This window comes from Sus scrofa, chromosome 2 (genome assembly GCF_000003025.6).
Source record: "Sus scrofa isolate TJ Tabasco breed Duroc chromosome 2, Sscrofa11.1, whole genome shotgun sequence".
Lineage (NCBI taxonomy): Eukaryota > Metazoa > Chordata > Mammalia > Artiodactyla > Suidae > Sus > Sus scrofa.
In genome coordinates this window covers 18,962,006-18,983,538 of record NC_010444.4, presented here as the reverse complement: position 1 = coordinate 18,983,538, position 21,533 = coordinate 18,962,006, and the positions used below count along the sequence as shown (strand labels likewise).

The following is a 21,533-nucleotide window of genomic DNA, read 5'->3' as shown; positions in this document are numbered from 1 at the left end:
TATCTAATTTCTAGTTTTGTGTTGAATTCTGTTTATAAAGCTATAATGACTGGATTCTTTGGGGAATTTTTGCTGTATCGTGATTTGCCTGCAAACCACCCCTTCCCACAAATTTCCTGTAGTTTCTTAATTGTACCATCTTAACATAAGAACTTTCCAGGCATGGCAGATCGGATTCTCTTCCCCTACAAGGAACATGTGTTTTCTTGGTACTTGAGAAAGATGCTTAATTATATGTCTCTTTCCAATGTAATCTGAGAAACTATGTTGAGCCTAAGTTTGAAAATCAAGTGTATGATGGAGTTTCCATCATGGCTCAGAGGTAACAAACCCAACTGGTATCCATGAGGATGTGGGTTCCATCCCTTGGCCTTGTTCAGTGGGTTAAGGATCCGGCATTGCCACAGAGCTGTGGCATAGGTCACAGACTCAGCTCGGTCCCGTGTTGCTGTGTCTGTGGTGTAGGCCGGCAGCTACAGTTCTGATTCATCCCCTAGCCTGGGAATTTCCATATACCAAGAGTGAAGCCCTAAAAAGACCAAAAAAAAAGAAAAGAAAATGAAGTACATAGTATGTTTCTTTTATTTTATATATTGTACCACTTTTTCTCTATCTAGATGACTCTGCAGAATTTAACTTAGTGAACAACGCCCTATTAAGTATATTTAAGATGGATGCAAAAGGTAAGGCCACTTCTTGTTCTGAATTATGTTTGATGTCCTAAAAAGTTGGGGAGTTTGGCAGTACTTGAGGAATAAAGTCTGAGATTCACCCAGAGATGTATTTCTTAAAAATTCTGAATGTTCTGGAGTTCCTGTCGTGGGGCAGTGGTTAACGAATCCGACTAGGAACCTTGAGGTTGCGGATTCAATCCCTGGCCTTGCTCAGTGGGTTGTCGATCTGGTGTTGCTGAGAGCTGTGGTGTGGGTCGCAGACGTGGCTCGGATCCCGCATTGCTCTGGCGTAGACTGGTGGCTACAGCTCTGATTAGACCCCTAGCCTGGGAACTCCATATGCCACGGGAGCGGCCCTAGAAAAGGTAAAAAGACAAAAAAAAAAAAAAAAGAAATTCTAAATGTTCTAAAAAAAAAAAAAAGGGCTGATTAGCCCAAGATTTTCGTGACTCAAAAAACCAGCAAAAATAATTGCAAAAACAGGTCAAACTTTTCCCTTAGATATGTGTTGGAAAAATTCTTTTTGCCACATAAAGAAATTCTTCTAAAATACATGAATTTATTATTAATAATAATAAAAAAATGTCATACTCAAGCTGATTCTGAAATCATGAGCAGAAGTGTATGACCCCTCTTATGGTTGGAGCTATGGGAAATTTCAAACTAGTTTAACCAGTATCAGTGATGATCAGGATGTTTATTAATTATCTCACTTGAAAAGAAATAACTAATTCAAATTTTAACTTGGAAATTTTCATTACTATGTAGAATTGACTTGCTACATGCAACTGTTTTGTTTTGCAGGGACTTTAGGTGGCTTGTTCAGCCAAATACTTCAAGGAGAGGACATTGTTAGAGAACGAGCGATTAAGTTTCTTTCTACAAAACTTAAGACTTTACCAGATGAAGTCTTAACAAAAGAAGTAGAGGAACTTATACTAACTGAATCCAAAAAGGTAAGCTTCGGTTATCATTTAGTAGAACTCTAATGCACAAGAACTTATTTGAAATTAGCAGTGTTCATCAAACTGTATGTAGCTTGTGTATAAAATGATGATATCCCATAAGGTCCACCATAGAACTTCAGGATTTTCTTATGTTGTATTTTGTGCTTAGGTCACTTGTAATGATGAATGAATGTGTTAATTTAAAGGGTTTGATCACATTTAAATCCTTTATGGTATCATCCACAAAATTTATGCGTTCATCAGCTCTCTGAACAAATCAGTTCCTTTGGGAAATTTTACCTAATTCCCACCCTTCTCCCAGAAAGGATTAGACCCACTGATGTGGAGTACTTAAAATTTGCATGGTCTCCTGTTTTGCGTACAGTTACCATATTAGTGTGAACGAGGTTGCTTTTAACCATAGGGAACTGATCTGATTTAATAGTTTACTGCAGAATATTTTTGATCTTAATTTTTGCTATCACTCCCTGGAGAGCTTTTTTATTGTTTTTAATTTTTATTATCACTATTTTTTTGGCTGCAGCATGCAGCAGCTTAGTGTGGAATCTCAATTCCCAGACCAGGGATTGAACCTGGACCACAGCGGTGAAAGCTTTGCATCCTAGACCCTAGACCACCAGGGAACTTTCTAGAGAGCCTTTTAAGACATTTGTTTCTTTAACCACATTCCCATGAAATTTTAATACCACAGATATACTGTAAATCTGTGTACTATATGTGTATCTGTGCTGTATATATATATAAAATAAAATTTTCTGAGAACCTAATTTTGTCCCCTTGGAAAAAATGTAACACAGAATTCATGGCTTATTCTGAAGCTAAATTGACTGAAGCTAGAAGTTGTCCTGTCTTTCATATTTCAGAACCGTTAGCAGCAAACTGACTTTTGCAAAATAAATTTGCTGTGATGTTTCAATATTGATCTTTCCCATTCAAGTGATGAAAATAATAATAACTATTCTGAATTGTGTCTTTCTAGGTCCTAGAAGATGTGACTGGTGAAGAATTTGTCTTGTTCATGAAGATACTGTCTGGTTTAAAAAGCTTGCAGACAGTGAGTGGAAGGCAGCAACTTGTAGAGTTGGTGGCTGAACAGGCTGACCTGGAACAAACCTTTAATCCCTCGGATCCTGACTGCGTGGATAGGCTCTTACAGTGCACTCGGCAGGCGGTACCCCTCTTCTCTGTGAGCTCTTTGTTTTACATAGCTGATAGTTTGATTATTCGTTTAGATTCCATTTCTATAGCTAGACGCTTGAGCATTCTCCTCAGACCTTTGCATTTAGCGCTGAAGTAGTCTAATGAGGTTGTTTCTGTGGTGCTGTAGGGAAAGCACGCTGTTGTAGCTGTAGTACTTGATGCTCTGGTACTCAGCATTTATTGAATGACACTCTGCTATTATATTTGAGAAAAAAATACATAAATATATAGAAACAACTCTATGTTCTTTGGATTTTTACAGAAAAATGTTCATTCCACAAGGTTTGTGACTTATTTCTGTGAGCAAGTTCTCCCTAACCTCAGTTCCTTGACTACCCCAGTGGAAGGTCTCGATATACAGTTGGAGGTAAGAGAAAATTTCTACTATTTTTTGGCCACACCTGTGGCATGTGAAAGTTTCTAGGCCAAGAGATCGAACCCACCCCACAGCAGTTCGACCCAAACCACTGCAGTGACACTGCTGGATCCTTAACCGACTGTATCTCAACAGGAACTCCAAAAATGTCTGTTTTTACCACTGGAAAGGCATTTCCATATCTTAACATAAATGTAAACCACTAACTTCAATCCCATTTCTAAAAGATTAAAGGCCTGGTGGTGGCCAGCTTGTAACCTGTTTTAGGATTAATTACGTAGGATTTCTTCATGGATTCAGTGAGAGTTTGCTACACTGAGAAAGCATTGACTGTCGTTTTCATTATGGTCATTCTCTAACTTTGTAGCTTTAATACTTGTAAATCCATTGTTCAGTCATGACAGTTCCTGTCTCTATTAACTAATAGAGTCAGATTTAAGCTGAATAAGACAAATGTCTTTTTCTCTCTCCACTTTGTATCTCAGCTGTAATGTACATATACATTTTTTTTCACTGCATATGTAATATTTTACGTTAATCTTCCCACATCTAACCTTATTCTTCTCTCAATCCCCAGAATCTAATGCAGAGCCTGATTCTGAAAAGCACTTAATAATGATTGTTGAAATGAAAACATGGCAATGTATGTGCCATTTCCCTCGTAGGTCTTTGGGATAGAGAAGAGTCTCAGTGTGCACTAAGACTGCAGTTTGCTTCACCTGTCCTGGGTTTGGCTTATCACACTGGAACTGAGTAAAGCAAAGATGAACCTCAGAAATAAGAGCAACTACCAGTCCTTTGAATTAGTGTCCAGAAATTAAGTTTGATAACAAAGGAGGCCCATCCTAAATGTTAGCAAATAATTGTTGGCTGTTAAGAGTTCTTGCTCATTGTCTCTTCATTGTACATTACTAACCTGTCGCAGAAAGTGGCACGCGTGTTCTTTTCCTTACTTATTCTCACAGATATATTGAGTCAAGAGGTCTGAGTTAAGAGTCTGCCCTGCCACTCACATACATTTGCTGAGTCACATAATCTCTGACTTTCTTCAGTTTCCTCAGCAGTAAAATACAAGGTTGAACCTCTAAATGTTATTTCCAGGTCAAACACTATTATTCTGTAAAAGCATAATTGAAAAATAAGCAGTCTTAAGTAGTTATCTACAATCATCCTTATCTTGCAGCCCCCACTCATTCAAAAAAAGAATGCAAATAACAGTGAATTATGTGTTGTAGGTATTGAAACTGTTGGCTGAAATGAGTTCATTCTGTGGTGACATGGAAAAGCTAGAAACAAATTTAAGGAAACTGTTTGATAAATTATTGGTAAGACCTTTTTTCTTTCCTTATGGCATAGTTGGTATAAAGCCCTAAAGTCTAATAGTATATAGTATTAATTTCTAGATTATGGAGAACTAGCTTTTGAAATGATTAGGTAATTCTAGCAGATGTTTTTAGCTGCTCAGCCTACATGTTGTGTACTTTTAAAAAGAAATCTGTGTTAATCTTTGACATTGCTTCTGTTGTTGATGCTTTAGACAAACTATAATACAAGATTTATATAGTAAGTCTTTCTGCTATTCCTTTATCAAAATATTTTAATGTTTGTTCCAGATCACCATCAAGTTTGCTGTCCAAGGCCAAATAGATTTAGTAGCCTGGAAATAAAGTCATTTAAGTCATAATTGTGGAGAAAATAGGCCATCTGATGAAATCATTATCAGCATAGTCAAGCGATTCTCTTGTTGGATCACTTGTATAACTGACACTTGTATAACTGACACTTGTGTAACTTGTATAACTGGCACTTGTGTAACTGACAAAGGGATAAGCATTTAACCCATAGCATGAATTGAACCATCCACACCTTGTGCTCTTAGACCTGTGGTACCTACTGGGGTGTTACAACACTGATACTGAATGTCTTTGGCAGTACTTTGTAGGCAGAGAGTCAATACTTAAACAATATAGACCACTGTTCAGAAAAGACTTGGAATTAGCATAATGTAGTGGTAATGAGCATCGACTCCTTCCTCACCCCCTTCTTCCCCCCAGTTTTATTGGGAAATAACTGACATACATCACTATGTAAGTTTAAGGCTTATAACATGATTTGATTTACATATATTGTGAAAAGATTACCACAGTTAACATCCATCTTCTTGTATAGATACAATAAAAAGGAAAAAAGTTTTTTCCTTGTGATTAAAATGCTTAGAATTTACTATCTTAACAACTTTCCTACATACCATTCAGCAGTGTTAGCTGTAGTCATAATTTTATGCATTACATCCCTAGTTCTTATTTATCTTGTTACTCAGAATTTGTACCTTTTGACTACCTGCCTCCAGTTCACCTCCCACACCCTCCTCCTCTGATAGCCACTAGATCTCTTCCTGTGAGTCTAGTTTGTGTGTGTATACATACATACATACCACACTTCTTTATTTATCCATCAGTGCACACTTAGGTTGATTCCATATCAATATAAAGAATGCTGCTATGAACATGAGGGTGCACGCAGATATCTTTTTGAGTTAGCATTTTCTTTTCCTTCAGGTATATTCTTAGAAGTAGAATTGCTGAATCATATGGTGATTCTGTTTTTCTGTCCTTTTTTTCTTTTTTGACTGCCCTGAAGTACATGGAGTTTCTTGGGCCAGGGATCAGATCTAAGCCATAGTCTCAGTCTGTGCCACAGCTGCAGCAATGCCAGATCCTTAACTCACTGTGCTGGTCAGGGATTGAACCTGCATCCTGACACTGCAGAGACTCCACTGATCCCATTGTGCCACAGCGGGAACTCATATTTTTTCATTTTTTGGCAGAGGTTCCCTTTTCTCCACATTTAGGACAGCATTTATTTTCTCTCTTGTTCTTTTGATAATGGCCATTCTAATATGTATGAGCTGATATCTCATTGCGGTTTTAATTTGCATTTCCCTAATGACTAGTGATATTGAGTATCTTTTCGTGAACCTCTTGTCCTTTAGTATATCTTTAAGAGAAATGTCTATCCTTTTGCCTGTTTTTTGATATAGTTATTTGGTTTTTTGCATTGAATTGTATGTATATACTTTGGATATTAACCCCTTGTCAGATACATGGTTTTGCAAGTATTTTTTCCCATTTTGCAAGTTGTCTTTTCATTTTGCTGTATAGAAGCTTTTCAGTTTGATGTTGATGTAGTCCCACTTGTTTTTGATGTTGTGGCTTGTGATTTAGATGTTATATCCAAAAAATCATTACCATGGCCCTTATCAAGGTGCTTTATTCCTGTTTTCTTCTAGGAATTTCATGGTGTCAGGTTTTACACTTAGGTCTTTTATGCTTTTTGAGTTAATTTTTGTGAGTGGTGTAAAATACATGTCTGGTTTCATTCTTTCACATGTGCATGTCCAGTTGTCCCATCAGCATTTATCGAAGAGACTATCTTTTCTCCATTGAATATTCTTGGCTCCCTTATCAAATATTAGTTGGCCATCTCTGCTTGGGTTTATTTCTGGGCTCTTGATTCTGTTGCATTAGTCTGTTTTTAGGCCAGTACTATATACTGTTTCGATGACTAACTTTATAATACAGCAAGAAATCAAGAAGTGTGATGACTCTTGCTTTGCTCTTCCTCAGGACTTCTTTGTCTATTTGGGGTCTTTTTTGTTTTTATATAAATTTTAAAAATATTTTTTTCCTAGGAGCACTGATTTTTTTTTTTCTTTTTTCTTTTTTGAGTTTAGTTGATTTACAATGTTGTATTAATTTCTGGTGATTCAATTATACATATATACATTCTTTTTCATTATGGCTCATTACAAGATATTGAGTATAGTTCCCTGTGCTATACAGTAGGACCTTGTTGTGTATTGTATATATAATAGTTTGTATCTGCTAATCCTAGTCTCCTAATTTATCTCCACCCCCTCCTTCTCCTTTGGTAACTATAAGTTTGTTTTCTATGTCTATGAATCCGTTTTATAAATAAAGTCATTTGTATCATATTTTAGATTCCATACATAAGTGATATTGTATGATATTTATCTTTATCTGATTTACTTCACTTACTATGATAACTTCTAGGTCTATCCGTGTTGCTGCAAATGGCATTATTTGATTCTTTTTTATGGCTGAGTAATATTCCATTATGTATATATACCACATCTTCTTCATCCATTCATCTGTTGGTGGGCATTTAGGTTCCTTCCATGGCTTGTCTATTATGGATAGTGTTGCTGTGAGCATTGGGTGCATGCATCTTTTCAAATAAGAGTTTTCTCTGGATTTATGCCCAGGAGTGGGATTGCTGGATCATATGGTAACTCTGTTTTTAGTTTTTTAAGGAACGTCCATACTGTTTTAGGAGCATTAACTTGACGTCAGACCTAGATTGAATTCTGACTCTTCAGCTTACCAACTTTCTCACCATCGTAAAGTTACCTAAGCTCTCAGAATTTCAGTTGCTTCATTTGCCTGGTGCCTAATAAATGTTAGCTGCATTCATGCTCATTGGCAGTAGTGATAGCACTATGCTAGTAGTAGTATAGTAGTACTGTACGTTAATATGGAGAGTTGACAGGCAGGGCCATTGATCCAGTATGTGAAAGGGATATCTTACCTAAATTTCTGATCTTGGTAATTTTTAATGCTTCATGTCTTAAAAGCATGCCTTATAATTACTTGAATATATGTTTATAGAGCAGATTGCATACATCTCTATGTTTTCATCTCTTAGGAGTACATGCCTCTCCCTCCAGAAGAAGCAGAAAATGGGGAGAATGCTGGTAATGAAGAACCCAAGCTGCAGTTCAGTTATGTGGAATGTTTGTTGTATAGCTTTCACCAATTAGGCCGAAAACTTCCAGATTTCTTAACAGCCAAATTGAATGCAGAAAAGCTCAAAGATTTCAAAATCAGGTGAGGTATTATTAAAGTGGCCCAATCCTTGACAAAGGTTGAAGACTATCTTGAAGCTCCCTGGGTTTTGTTTTCATTGTTACACAAGCTTTCTCCCCACCCTGCCTAACCACAGTGCAAAAGAATGGAAGATCCACAAACTAGGAATGCATATAAACATACAACTATTGTGACATAACACATCCACATTTTTCAAAAATGAACTCTGTATCTACCCCCTTGCTTTATGATCTGGGGTGGATTCCCTAACATCTGTAGCCTTAAATTTATTGATAAATAGTGCTGCCTTGTAGGGCTATGAGAATTAAATGAGACAGTGGATGAAAAGCTTTAAGCATAACGCCTGGCACATAGTGGGTACTCAGTAAACTGCAGCTGCTATTAATATCTTATAGTGGCGCTGGAGGAACAGCACTGGAGAAATCAATATAAGTGGTTTTCATGAAGATACTTTATATTAAATCATTCCACTAACAAATTCACATATTAAGTTTTGAGATGCTTGGCCACTGTATCATCTGTTATTATCTTCTGTGCTTTGGTAAGGCAGAGGTTTAATATTTGGTGAAACATTTGACCAGAAGCAGGCATCTCAGGAAAATACTGTAAAAATGAAAAAAACAATGATGTCATGTTATTAAGCACAGTTCCTAGAAGTCAGCAAGATGGAGTTATAGTACCACCTTTCTTCACAAATTACTTGGTAACAAATTTGAAAAAGAGATTACTCCGGACCCTTTGCAGTTGATATGAGTTTATAATAAATTCTCCAATCTGCAATTTTGTTTTATTTTTAAATTGGACCCTGAGTGCAAATGAGTCAACCACAGTCTCTTGTTAAAAACAAGGTCGAAGTGATAATTTGTTAATTAACAAATACTTCTTCATTTAGGCTGCAGTACTTTGCACGGGGCCTGCAGGTTTATATCAGACAACTTCGCTTGGCCCTCCAGGGTAAAACGGGTGAGGCCTTAAAAACAGAAGAGGTAAGAATTCTGGGTTACATCTTGTATGGAAATTTTTGTAATAGCTACTATTTATTACAAATTCAGACTGAATTCATATATTGAAATGTAATATTCGACTTTATTCAAACTAATGATATAAGTCTAAGTTGAAGGTATGTCAGAAAACTCCGAGTTTATTTACATGCTGAGTAATATATAAAACTTTTTGTCTATTGTTGAAGTGTCTTGAATGTTTCCAGTGTTTGTGAACAGTGTTATCAAACTTTGATACATATCAGTCTTTCACTAGGATCCCATTAACGGCACATTTTTTAAGAATATTTAACAGTTGTGGAGTTCCCGTCATGGCGCAGTGGTTAACGAATCCGACTAGGAACCATGAGGTTGCGGGTTCGGTCCCTGCCCTTGCTCAGTGGGTTAAGGATCTGGCGTTGCCGTGAGCTGTGGTGTAGGTTACAGATGCGGCTCGGATCCCACGTTGCTGTGGCTCTGGTGTAGACTGGTGGCTGCAGCTCCGATTCAACCCCTAGCCTGGGAACCTCCATATGCCGTGGGAGCGGCCCAAAGAAATAGCAAAAAGACAAAAAAAAAAAAAAAAAAAAAGAATATTTAACAGTTGTGATTTTTTTTTTTTTTTTTTCCACTGCACCCAGGGCATATGGAAGTTCCAGGGCCAGGAATCGAATCTGAGAGCCGCAGATGCAACGTACACCACAGCTGTATCAATGCCGGATCCTTAACCCACTGCCCCAGCTAGTTTTTTTTGTTTTTTTTGTTTTTTTTTTTTTTTTGTCTTTTTGCCTTTTCTAGGGCCAAACCCGCAGCATATGGAAGTTCCCAGGCTAGGGGTCAAATTGGAGCTGTTGCCCCAGCCTGCGCCAGAGCCACAGCAATGCCAGATCCAAGCCACATCTGTGACCTATAGCACAGCTCACAGCAATGCCAGATCGTTAACCCACTGAGCAAGGCCAGGATCGAACCTGCAACCTCATGGTTCCTAGTTGGATTCATTTCTGCTGTACCACAACAGGAATTCCCAGTTGTGATATTTTTTAATTTCATCTTTTTGAAACCCAAATATTAATGTATATTAGAAAAAAAAGAGTAGATTTCCAATCCTATACCAAACTATGGTTTGGCTTTCCTTGATCTTACCTGTTTTTTTGATCAATCTTCATCCTGGTCCTAATGAAATATTTATGTTTTCATTTTGTCTTCCTATAACTTAAACTGATATCTTTTAAAACAACTGCTATTCCCATGACCTGTCCGTTATTTGTTTTCCAAGTAAATTATAGATACAACAATTTAATGTTCTAACCTGTCAGAGGAATATAAAGATTTTTTGCTTCCTTTGACATTTCTGTACTTGTTTAGAGTCGAGAAATAGGGATAAGCATTATCTGTAAATATAAACCAAGTGGAGTTCCTGTTGTGGGTCAGAGGCAACAAATCCAACTAGTATCCATGGGGATGTGGGTTCGGTCCTTGGCCTCGCTCAGTGGGTTAAGGATCCACTGTTAACATGAGCTGTGGCATAGGTTGCAGACGCAGCTTGGATCTGACGTGGCTGTGGCTATGGCGTAGGCCGGCTGCTGTAGGTCCAATAGCCTGGGAACCTCCATATGCTTCAGATGCAGCCCTAAAAAGCAAAAAAAAAAAAAAAAAAGTGTGTGTGTGTGTATGTATGTATTGTATATGTATGTGTATGTGTATATATATATCTCCACACCCAGGATTTCTCTAACTGTAGAAATGATTCTAGAAGAGAAGGGGAATTATTCAAGTTCTGTATGGGAATGAAATATGCATCATAAAAATTACTGGCATTTTAATTTAATTTAGTTTTTTTTTTTTTTTTTTTTGCAGAACAAGATTAAAGTTGTTGCATTGAAAATAACAAATAATATCAATGTTTTAATCAAGGTAAGTCTTCCTGTCTTACTTATCCCAGCTAGCTAGAAAGTTAGTGCAAGAGGTTTTCATGTGTCTTTATGTCTATAATGGTACTGGTTGAGGAGAGATATACCATTGCATTCCAGACATTTGGCCTTTATAAAGCTTTATCTTTATGCCTTTTATAATACCAAGTGACATTCTTATAGCTATTATAAAATAATACAGTTTTATTTATTTAAAAGTTAAAACCCACTGTCCTTGCTCAGTAGGTTAACGGTCCAGTGTTGCCATGAGCTGTGGTGTAGGCCGCAGATTTGGCTGGGATCTAGCATTGTTGTGGCTGTGGCATAGGCTAGTGATTGCAGCTCTGATTCGACCCCTGGCCTGGGAACCTCCATATGCTGCGGGTGCAGCTCTAAAAAGACAGAAAAAGTAAAGTAAAATAATAAAAGTTATTGCAGAAGATACTGCAAACAAAGGGAAGCATACAGAGTTCTTCTGACCCAAGAAGAACATCTGGAGCAGATAGATTTAGACTTAGGAATTTCATTGGCTTAAGTTCTGGTGGTTTTAATGCTGTCAGGTCGTTTTGAATGGCCAATCAAATCCTGCTTTGCTTACACTAAGAATGGCCAGTCCTCTGTGGCACGTGAATTGTCCTGTGGTCTGTTCTGTTAACTTGTCTATGTAATAAATGGAGAGTTTTCCATACTGTAGACTAAGGTGTACCTTACCCTTAAGCCATATCCCTCAGTTCTGTTTACCCTCCCCAAGTATCTATTAGCCTAAACAAAAAACTAAACCTGAGAGAACAAAAAAGGAATCACAACAAAGTAGCTATCCTTTGATACTATAAGTTGGTTGGGGGATTTTTGGTTTATAAAAGGTATTTTTCTTTTTTTCCCTTTATTAAAATATAGTTGATTTACAATGTTCTGTCAATTTCTTGCTGTATAGCAGAGTGACCCACTCATACAAAAAATTTATTATCTTTCACCTGATACTATAAATTAACAGTATTGGAGTTCTCGTCATGGTGCAGAGGAAACAAATCCAACTAGGAACCATGAGGTTGCAAGTTCGATCCCTGGCGTCGCTCAGTGGGTTAAGGATCCGGCGTTGCCATGAGCTGTGATGTAGGTTGCAGACTCGGCTCGGATCTGGCATTGCTGCGGCTGTGGTGTAGACCGGCAGCTGTAGCTCCGATTCGACCTGTAGCCTGGGAACCTCCATATGCCTCAGGTGTGGCCTTAAAAAGCAAAAAAAAAAAATCTGCAGAAGCTAATGCAGATTACACCATAGTATTTTCTTTAAAGCAAATCAAATGACTCTCTGTGCAAAAGAAAATAACTTGTGGACTTTATTAAGGTTTATAAATACTGGTATTTTGTCCTGTGACTTGAAATGATATTCAGAAACTTAGTTGCAGTTTCTTAAGTGATGTATACAAAATAACATAAACGAGGATGTAATTTGTAAACAAAATTGTCACTGTTTACTTCTCTCGCAGTTTTTTGTTTTTTTGGGGGGGTGTTTAGGTCATTATTTTAGTCACTGGCACAAAAGCAAGAAGGATAAATTAGTTTCCTCTCTTAAAAAAATTAAGATGTTTCTCCGTTTCCAACCCTTATCACTACTCCCCACAGCATGAAATACATTAGAAATCTCTAATTTTGTCTCTTTAGGATCTCTTCCACATTCCTCCTTCTTATAAGAGCACAGTAACATTATCCTGGAAACCTGTACAGAAGGTTGAAATTGGGTAAGAAAATTTTTTTTTCCTTTTTGCATTTGGAGCAGAGAAAGGTTTATTAATCAAGAGGGCACTGACCAAGAAAATGGGAGACGTAGAGATGTCTCAGATCTACCTTTAAGAAACATTTCAAAGGAGTTGCTGTTGTGCCTTAGTGGTAACGAACCCAACTAGTATCCATGAGGACATGGGTTCAGTCCCTGGCCTCACTCATTGGCTTAAGGATCCATCATTACTGTGAGTGCAGTGTAGGCCACAGACTTGGCTTGGATGTGTTGCTGTGGTTGTGGTGTAGGCTGGCAGCTATAGCTCCAATTTGACCCCTAACCTGGAAACTTCCATATCCTGCAGATGCGGCCCTAAAAAGACAAAAAAATAAAAGAAGGAAGGAAGGGAGAAAGAAAGAAAAAAGAAACATTTCTAAAAGGGATTAAAGCATTCTAATATATGATTTATGGATGTAAAAAGTTGGAATTCAGATAATATATTTCTGTACAAAATGGTACATTAGTTAAATGAGTTTTTGTAAGATGTTAAAATATGACTATTAGAAGCATGACTTAAAAATGTAAAATCTAATCTAGTATTTATAAAATAAATGGGTGAAATTACAACCCTGGAATTTTCAGGCTTGTTTGTATTTCTAGAACCTAATTATACCGTATGGACAAGTTTTATAAGATGAGTCACTTGTATATGACCTCTGAAGGTACATACTTCAAAGTGTTTTAAAGTCTTATAAATACCCCTCTAACAATGGCTGCATTTTTAAAAAGCACAGTTAATTTGATGACATCAGAATGTCATTTCCTTTTTTCTGATGTGACTGTCATCTTTAAGATGTCTTTTGTAACCAGTGTGATAAATTACAAATATATTGATAGCTTCTATTATAAAACCATTTTTTAAATTGCTCTTCTTCTTTTTGTTATAGGCAAAAGAGAGCCAATGAAGATACAACTTCAGGTTCACCACCCAAAAAACCTCCAACAGGACCAAAAAGGGATGCCAGGCAGATTTATAATCCTCCTAGTGGGAAATATAGCAGCAATTTGGGCAACTTTAATTATGGTGAGCGTTTCCGTTTGGGTATAAGCTGTATGAAAGACTAGGCAGAAATTGTGTTGTGCTTGATTTTAATTACTAATTAAAAAGAGTATCATAACTCTTTCAAGTGACTTTTTGAGTTAGCTTGAAAACTTGAACTGTTGGGGAAACAATGTATCCCATTCCTTTCTAACCCAGCCTTGAGGGCTCACTGACTTAAGCATGTAACACTAAGAATTTAGAAAAATATGCCTCTTGTATTCAGAAGAGCCAATAGAAAAAAAGGTAGGAAGATTGCATGAACCATCTCTTCCTAGTTTTCCCTATTTTAGCTTCCAGGAAAGACATTTTGTGCATTCTCCCTCAGGAATGGAGAGCTTCTGGCAGATGCAGAATTAATGATCCTTCTTGGCCCTTGTCAGCCTACTGCTTGTCCTCCCATCTTCTGTACTGCTTTAGAAGGAGAAGGCAGAGTCAGATGTTAAAACATCACCTAGCGAGGAAGATGTGTCCTATTGCAATCTTCCTCACTGCTCAGAAGGGAGTCCTTTTACTGGCTTTAGCTGGTGGTGCCGGAGAGCTTCCAAGTAGCCCAGTCTCTCCTGGGGCTGTTCACTTCAGAAGTGGTTTGTTTCATTGGCTCATATCCTCATAATCTTTTTAAAGAAGAATAGACAAAGATATCACTGACTCAGATCCTTAATCTTGCTTAAGACTGATTTTAACCTTAGGAACTAAACATGCTTGTGATTGGTCTTAATTACAAATCAGAATTAATTCTGTAGTAATTATTCCCCCAAAAGTACATTTGGAAGCATATACTCTTAATTGTTTTCATGGTGAGATGATTGTGACATAAGTAAATTCCTCCTTCAGTGGCTAAATTCCTCTAATATCTGAGTAAATAGATTATAGAAAAGCAATTTTAGATTATGAAATGAACCTTTCTATTCCAATCAGACTCTTTGAGGAAACTTTAGTATAAAAAAGATTACTGAACTCTTTTACTTATATAATAATAGGTAAATATGCAGCTCTTAGCCTCTTTTCCTATCTGAAAAATTGGGATAACATAGAGCTTAATAACTTTAAAAAACTTTTTTTTTTTTTTTTTTTTTTTTTTTTGTCTTTTTGTCTTTTCGTCTTTTCTAGGGCCGCTCCTGCAACATATGGAAGTTCCCAGGCTAGGGGTTCAGTCGGAACTGTAGCCACTGGCCTACGCCAGAGCCACAGCAACACGGGATCCAAGCCAAGTCTGCAACCTACACAGCTCACGGTAACACTGGATCATTAACCCACTGAGCAAGTCCAGGGATCGAACCTGCAACCTCATGGTTCCTAGTTGGATTCGTTAACCACCGAGCCACCACGGGAACTCCTAAAAAATATTTTTGAATGCATTTTGTAAATGGGAAATACTTTGTTACTTCATTGCACCAAATACTGTCCTCTGTCAACTTGTATGATTTTTTCAGTTTTTATCAGAATTGTCTTTACAATCAGATTACTAACTTCGTTTGGCTTAAATGAAAGCATCAAGAGCTATGGCAATACATAGAGAATTGTATTCATTTTCACTTAGGCAGGTCAGTTACTCTGAGTTTCTATGAGGTTTCTGCCCTGTGAAATTCATTGCCTGCCTGATAGTGAGAAAGATGTGAAAAATGCAAAGCCTTAGGTTCTTTGTGATTTTTTTAAAAATTATCAATGTGAAAAAAATAAGCAGTTTTACTCAGGACAAAAATCCGGAGTCACTTCCCACTTCTCTTGTTCTGTGGTCGTCAAAGTAATAGAAGGGCAATACAAACCTGCCTGTTAATTGTCTTTTGTGTCTAATACAAATAACTTTAATATTCCTATAGGAGTCAACCTGATAATTGGAGTGCTTGTTATAAATTGAATTACAAAGCAACCTAAACTCTGATCGTTCTTGTTAGAAAGTAGTGACAAAATTTCTGCTAGTATTTTTGTATTTGGGAGTTGAATGTATCAGAAATAGCCTCACAATAACAATTTGAAGAGCTTTCACCCATTCAGTTGGAAACAGTTCTCAGTACTACAGATGAGAATTGGTGGACCTATATACCTCAGATTTTTTCTACCTTTTTTATGTCTTTAGGGAACTGGATCAGGAAGAAGGAGAAACAATGTTGGATTTTTTTTTTTTTTTTCTGGGAAGTCAGTGTTGCTTCAAAATTGCAGGGGAAAAAATGTTTTGTGTTCTTTAAGTCTTTAATACATAGATTTTATTATCCACATTTGGCAAAGTCATAGTAATTCCACTTTTCTATGTCAGCCAAGCTCAGTTTTATTTTTCTAGGAAAGACTAGTTGCATGGGGATTTCTTTCTTTCTTTCTTTCTTTTTATTTTTTTTAGTCATATACACTGAGGGATTGGAATATTTACTTCTTTTGTGTTAGAAAGAAACCAGTTAATATTAATGTCACTGCCTTATTACAGTGAACAAGTCTATTGCAAACAGAATAAATTGTGTCAGTGTCATGGGCCTGAACTTGCTCACTACAGAGAAAGAGCCAGAATTTGTGATTGTTCTTTGAGTCCATGCAGGCATATTTTGACTTTTCCTATCTAAGTTTATTACTTTCCTAGCCAATGTCTCTGTTACTTGCTTTATCAAGTGGTATTTGTTCCCACAACTTATTTTTAAGGTATAATTTTAATTAGGAGCAATGTTAGTAATGTAAGCTTGAGACCATTGAAAAGATCATTAATGTGCAGAATAGTCCCTTAGATGAAAAAAGAAAGTTTAGTGTACTATAGAAATGGCTGCATGAGTTGCAGATCAAAAAGCAATAGCCAATGTACAAAAGATAATCACCTTTTTGAAATAATACCTTCATAGCGTGTATTTAATATACTTATTAGATATAACTGCACAATTGAGGGGAGTTCTTCATATTGAAATTGAGGGTGTTCCCGCAGTGGCTCAATAGTTAACAAACCTGACTGGTATCCATGAGGACACAGGTTCGATCCCTGGCCTTGCTTAGTGAGTTAAGGATCCGGCATTGCTGTGAGCTGTGGTGTAGGTCACAGACATGGCTCGGATCTGGCGTTGCTATAGCTGTGGTGTAGGCTGGCAGCTGCAGCTCCAGTTGGGAACTTCCATATGCCATGGGTGCAGCCCTAAAAAAAAGACCAAAAATAAAATGAAACAAAATTGAGGAATTCTGTTGTGGTGCAGTGGGTTAAGGATCTGTTGTTGTCATTGCAGCAGCTTGAGTCACTGCTCTGGCACAGGTTTTATCCCTGGTTCACGAACTTCTACATGCTATAAGAGTGCCCCCCCCCAAAAAAATTGAAAAACAGTTGAAAGGATAGATATAATAGTCCGTTAGCTTAGAGCTAATAATGATAGCTCTGGGGTCTTAATTGGTTAAGTGTATTAATGTTAACCAAGAAAATGATGGTTTTTATAATGAGTATGACGGGGGAAAATATGCAGGATGAAGCCAAGCCTTTTTTTTTTTTGCTTTTGCTTTTTAGGGCTGCACCTATGGCATATGGAGGTTCCCAGGCTAGGGGTCGAATCTGAGCTACAGCTGCCAGCCACAGCCATAGCAACACAGGATCTGAGCCGCATCTGTGGCCTACACTGCAACTCACGGCAATGCCAGATCCTTAACCCATTGAACGAGGCCAGGGATCAGAACCCGAAACCTTATGGTTCCTAGTCAGATTCGTTTCCACTGCGCCATATGGGAACTCCAAAGCCAAGTCTTAAACAGTCAAAAATGCAGGACTTAAGAGTATAAAGAAGTTGCTATGTTAATGTTGCTATACTCCCATAATACACTACAGTCATTGCATCTACCACTGGAAGTTTCTTACCCACAGACTGCCTCTGATTTTCTGAGTATGTTAACTCCTGCTGGTTTCATTTAAATAGTTTGCATACCAATCAATTTAGAAAAATATGTTAAGAGAAGTGACTTTAAATCAGATCACATTCTGTTACACAAGTAAGTATTGGAAGCTGAGGAAAGGTCTAGTTAGTTTTCTGTCAGTTTCTGGAGGGGGAAAAAAAAATAGAGACAACAAAACATCACCCAAATAAGGTAACTGTATTTCTAGCCATAATGGCAAAAAATGAATTACAATACGGACTTAATAGGGATTTTTCAAGCCTCCAAAATTATGGATCAAAAATGGCAACACCAGATTGTTTTTACTGTTTCTGACAAGACTGCTGCAATGAGGAAGTTTGAAAGTTCCAATAAGGAGATCAGATCTCTGGAATTAGAAGTTTGAGACTCTTACTCATTTATGTATAATAAAAAGTCCAGCCTTGCTGATGACTTCAATCAGTTTTCTTCCCTGGAAGGACTCCTCTGAGGAATATTTCTCTGGAGCTATAAAACAGACTGACCAATAAATCAAAGACTCATTCTACCGTATGACACAAGTGACTTTATTTTTCAGCAAAAGATATGCTTAATTTACATGAGTAACCCAAACACTGTGTATACACATCACCATTTTGGCAGCACTGTGAGCAGCTCATATGTAGCTATAAAGCAGTGTAGCTATAAAGTGTTGGCATTTATATCAACATTATTTTGAAATACAGTAACTAAAACAAATGGACTATTGCACTTGAAAGATAGATTTTTCGAAGTTCCCATCATGGCCCAGCAAAAACGAATCCAACCAGGAACCATGAGGTTGCAAGTTTAATCCCTGGCCTTGCTCAATGGGTTAAGGATCCGGCATTGCTGTGAGCTGTGGTGTAGGTTGCAGACATGGCTCCGATCTGGCATGGCTGTGGCTGTGTCATAGGCCGGCAGCTGTAGCTGCAATTAGACCCCTAGCCTGGGAAACTCCATATGCTGTGGGTGTGGCCCTAAGCAAAATAAATAAATAAATAAACAAGACACATTTTTCATTCTAGCCTAATTTTTTAGAATTGATCATTGATAGCTTAAGATATTTTACACATGTGGCACTAACTTTTGAAGGCTAGTGGCTTTTTTGTTAATTCCTTACCAAGTATAGAAATTTGTATAGTTTCATTAATTATCTTTAGTAGTGGGACACTAAAATAAAGAACTAACATAGTTACTGTAATTGTCACCTTGACATATCTTTGTTAATGGGATATATTTAATTGAGTAACTACAATGAATGTATTTGGCACCTTGCCATAAATGCTTTGTTGTGTAGGATGCCCTGATTTTATGTACAAATTGAATTTGTAGATGGACCAGCAAAATACCAGTGCTGTTTTTCTAGAGCCTACTGTTACATTCAAAGGTCTAAGCTGCATTTCTTCTGTGTTTGCTTTCCCATGAAATCCTGAACAAGACCTAAATCCTTGTTCGCTTTTTCGTAGAGCAGAGAGGAGCCTTCAGGGGAAGTAGAGGTGGCCGAGGTTGGGGAGCACGAGGAAATCGTAGTCGAGGAAGACTCTACTGAGTAAGAAGTCAAATTCTTCAGCATTGCCGTGAGCTTAATATACTAAAATTCTACTACTCATTGGATTGCCGGGGATGTCCCTTTAAAAAGACTGCTGCCTTCAGCTAAAAACTTAATGTTCTTTATACCTTTGTATGTATGATCTACTTTTGTAACAGACCATGGTTGTGTCCAAGGTAAAACCACAGCGATATTTTTGGATGCTTTGTTCGCAATCTTGACTTGTTTTTGCAGTATCATCATTATTCATACTTCATATTGTGAATATTTTAAACATCTTGATAATTTGTTATTGAGAAGAGCTATTCAAATCTAATATGTAATGAAATTCAGTCCATTTCTGATAACTGGTAAAGACCATCAGTTTTGAAAGGTTACTGACTTTCTTGTCCCCTCTTCCTCCCTCCCCAACATATGGAGAAGAGTAATGACCAGTCTTAACATTTTGTTTTCATTGTTATTTAATGAAGCTGCTAGGCAGTGGTGCAGCATTCCTGCCTTGTGTCAGAAAAGCAAAATACTTATCAGCTTTCTTAAAATGTAGAAATGACATTACATTTTTAAGGAGGAAGTTGCTTTGCACTGCTTACTTAACTCTTCTCCATATGTTGTGATATAAACTTTTGAATATGGGATCTTACAATTTGCATAGAAATGTGTGTGTATAATATACATACATACATGAGCATATATCTGTGTGTGTGTGTGTATATATATATATGCATGCTGTGAAACTTGACTACACAATATAAATCATTTTTTAAAATTCCAGGAACGGGTAGTCTTTGACACGGTGATTATCCTTTTGAGGCTGAATCCATTATTAACTTGTTATCTAGTTTTCCTCCCAGTAGTGAGGGCTTTTGAGTCAGTTGCACTTACATGATTATTGTTATTTAAAACTAAAAATAAATAAAGGCTGCATTTTCAAAGATAAATTTAGAGATCCCTGTTGGAGAAATACAGCCAAAATATTGAATCTGATGTACATATAGGTTTCTACAGGATGAGATAGAATAATTTAGAATTTGGGGACTTAATAACCAGAGCAGCCTAGGAAAAGTGACTTGGTAACCTGGTATACCAACAAGTAAGGGGGGTGCTCTCTCAGTTTGCTTTTGCCACTTTCAAGATTTTAACTTCTCAGGTTATTAATCAAAATTATTGTATAAGTTAGCCAATAGAATCTTTAGGTTAAACAACAGATGGGGGGTTTGTGGAGTGTTTAATGTCATGGGCATTTTTAGTAGCATAGGCCCTTTGCTCTGCATTTGAATGTTTCATATATTTTTGTTCCACAGTTAATCTTCCCTCAAGTTTGCTATTCAAATCCAATGCCTGAGTGACATTTTCTAGTAGTTTGACATATTTTTTGAGGAATAGTTTGTGATTCCAAGGCAGGTGTCTTTATTACTGTTACCTCTACATTGGGGGGAGAAGCAAAAACCCCTAACAGTCTTAACAGACTGCACATGTTTATGGGGAAAATATTTTTTAAAGACTAGAGTGATGCGGGTGAGCAAAGAAGTCTGTCGGCTTGACTCTGGAGTGGTGGCAATAATCTCTATAAACATTCCGAAAGATTGTGAGCTAAACCTGAGCTCCCTTGGAATCTGAGCAGGCATAGGAACATGGAATTGCCATTTGAAAACTGTGACCAGGTAGTCTGGACCTCAGAGGCAGTTCAGCCACTGGCCTAAAGCCATTTCAAGTACAGAAGCTGTATTGGGACTACAGTTATCTAAATTTGAACATTGTGTAATTTTTTCTCTTTTTCTTTTTAATATTTGTAAACTCAAAGCTGAGCAGAAGTGACTTTACTTTCTCATGTTTGATATTAAGTTGACCATGTTCCATCCTTTACCACCTCATTGTTCCCCTTCCCTTTCCTAAGGCAATAGTGCACAACTTAGGTTATTTTTGCTTCAAAAATTTGAAAGAAAAACTTCATGGATTTTTTTTTTCTTTTGCAAGACACCTGTTTATCACCTTGTTCAAATGTAAATGTTCCCTTATGCTTTTGAAATAAATTTCCTTTTGTAATTTTGTTTTTTGTCTTGTTGTGTTATGATTATAGCTTCAGATTCTTGGATATTTATTAAACATTTATCGATTGCCTCTCATGTGCCAAACACAGTGTTAGACCATGAAAATACAAAGACTGCTCTGCCTTCAGGGAGTTCAGTATTGCAAGTTATCTTTAATTTTCATCCTTTTGGAATTTCCCCCCCTCCCAGGGCCAGGGCCTCATGTATAGCATATGGAAGTTCCTAGGCTAGGGGTCAAATTAGAGCTACAACTGCT

The 21,533-nt window shown here is 37.2% G+C and overlaps 1 protein-coding gene across 2 annotated transcripts in view; it reads left to right on the top strand.

Moving 5' to 3' along the window:
- The window catches only part of API5 (apoptosis inhibitor 5), a 31,974-nt gene extending 10,697 nt beyond the window's left edge, over positions 1 to 21,277 (top strand). Inside the window, exons 4-14 of one of the 2 annotated variants that reach the window (XM_005660984.3) lie at positions 618 to 683; positions 1,479 to 1,630; positions 2,622 to 2,828; positions 3,105 to 3,209; positions 4,454 to 4,543; positions 7,944 to 8,125; positions 9,018 to 9,111; positions 10,963 to 11,019; positions 12,678 to 12,754; positions 13,680 to 13,816; positions 19,152 to 21,277. In XM_005660984.3, the coding sequence (XP_005661041.1) occupies positions 618 to 683; positions 1,479 to 1,630; positions 2,622 to 2,828; positions 3,105 to 3,209; positions 4,454 to 4,543; positions 7,944 to 8,125; positions 9,018 to 9,111; positions 10,963 to 11,019; positions 12,678 to 12,754; positions 13,680 to 13,816; positions 19,152 to 19,174 (1,190 nt within the window). In that variant the 3' untranslated portion in view covers positions 19,175 to 21,277. Of the gene's footprint in view, positions 1 to 617; positions 684 to 1,478; positions 1,631 to 2,621; positions 2,829 to 3,104; positions 3,210 to 4,453; positions 4,544 to 7,943; positions 8,126 to 9,017; positions 9,112 to 10,962; positions 11,020 to 12,677; positions 12,755 to 13,679; positions 13,817 to 19,146 lie in introns of both variants that reach the window. The other variant, XM_003122856.4, reaches the window with a different exon arrangement.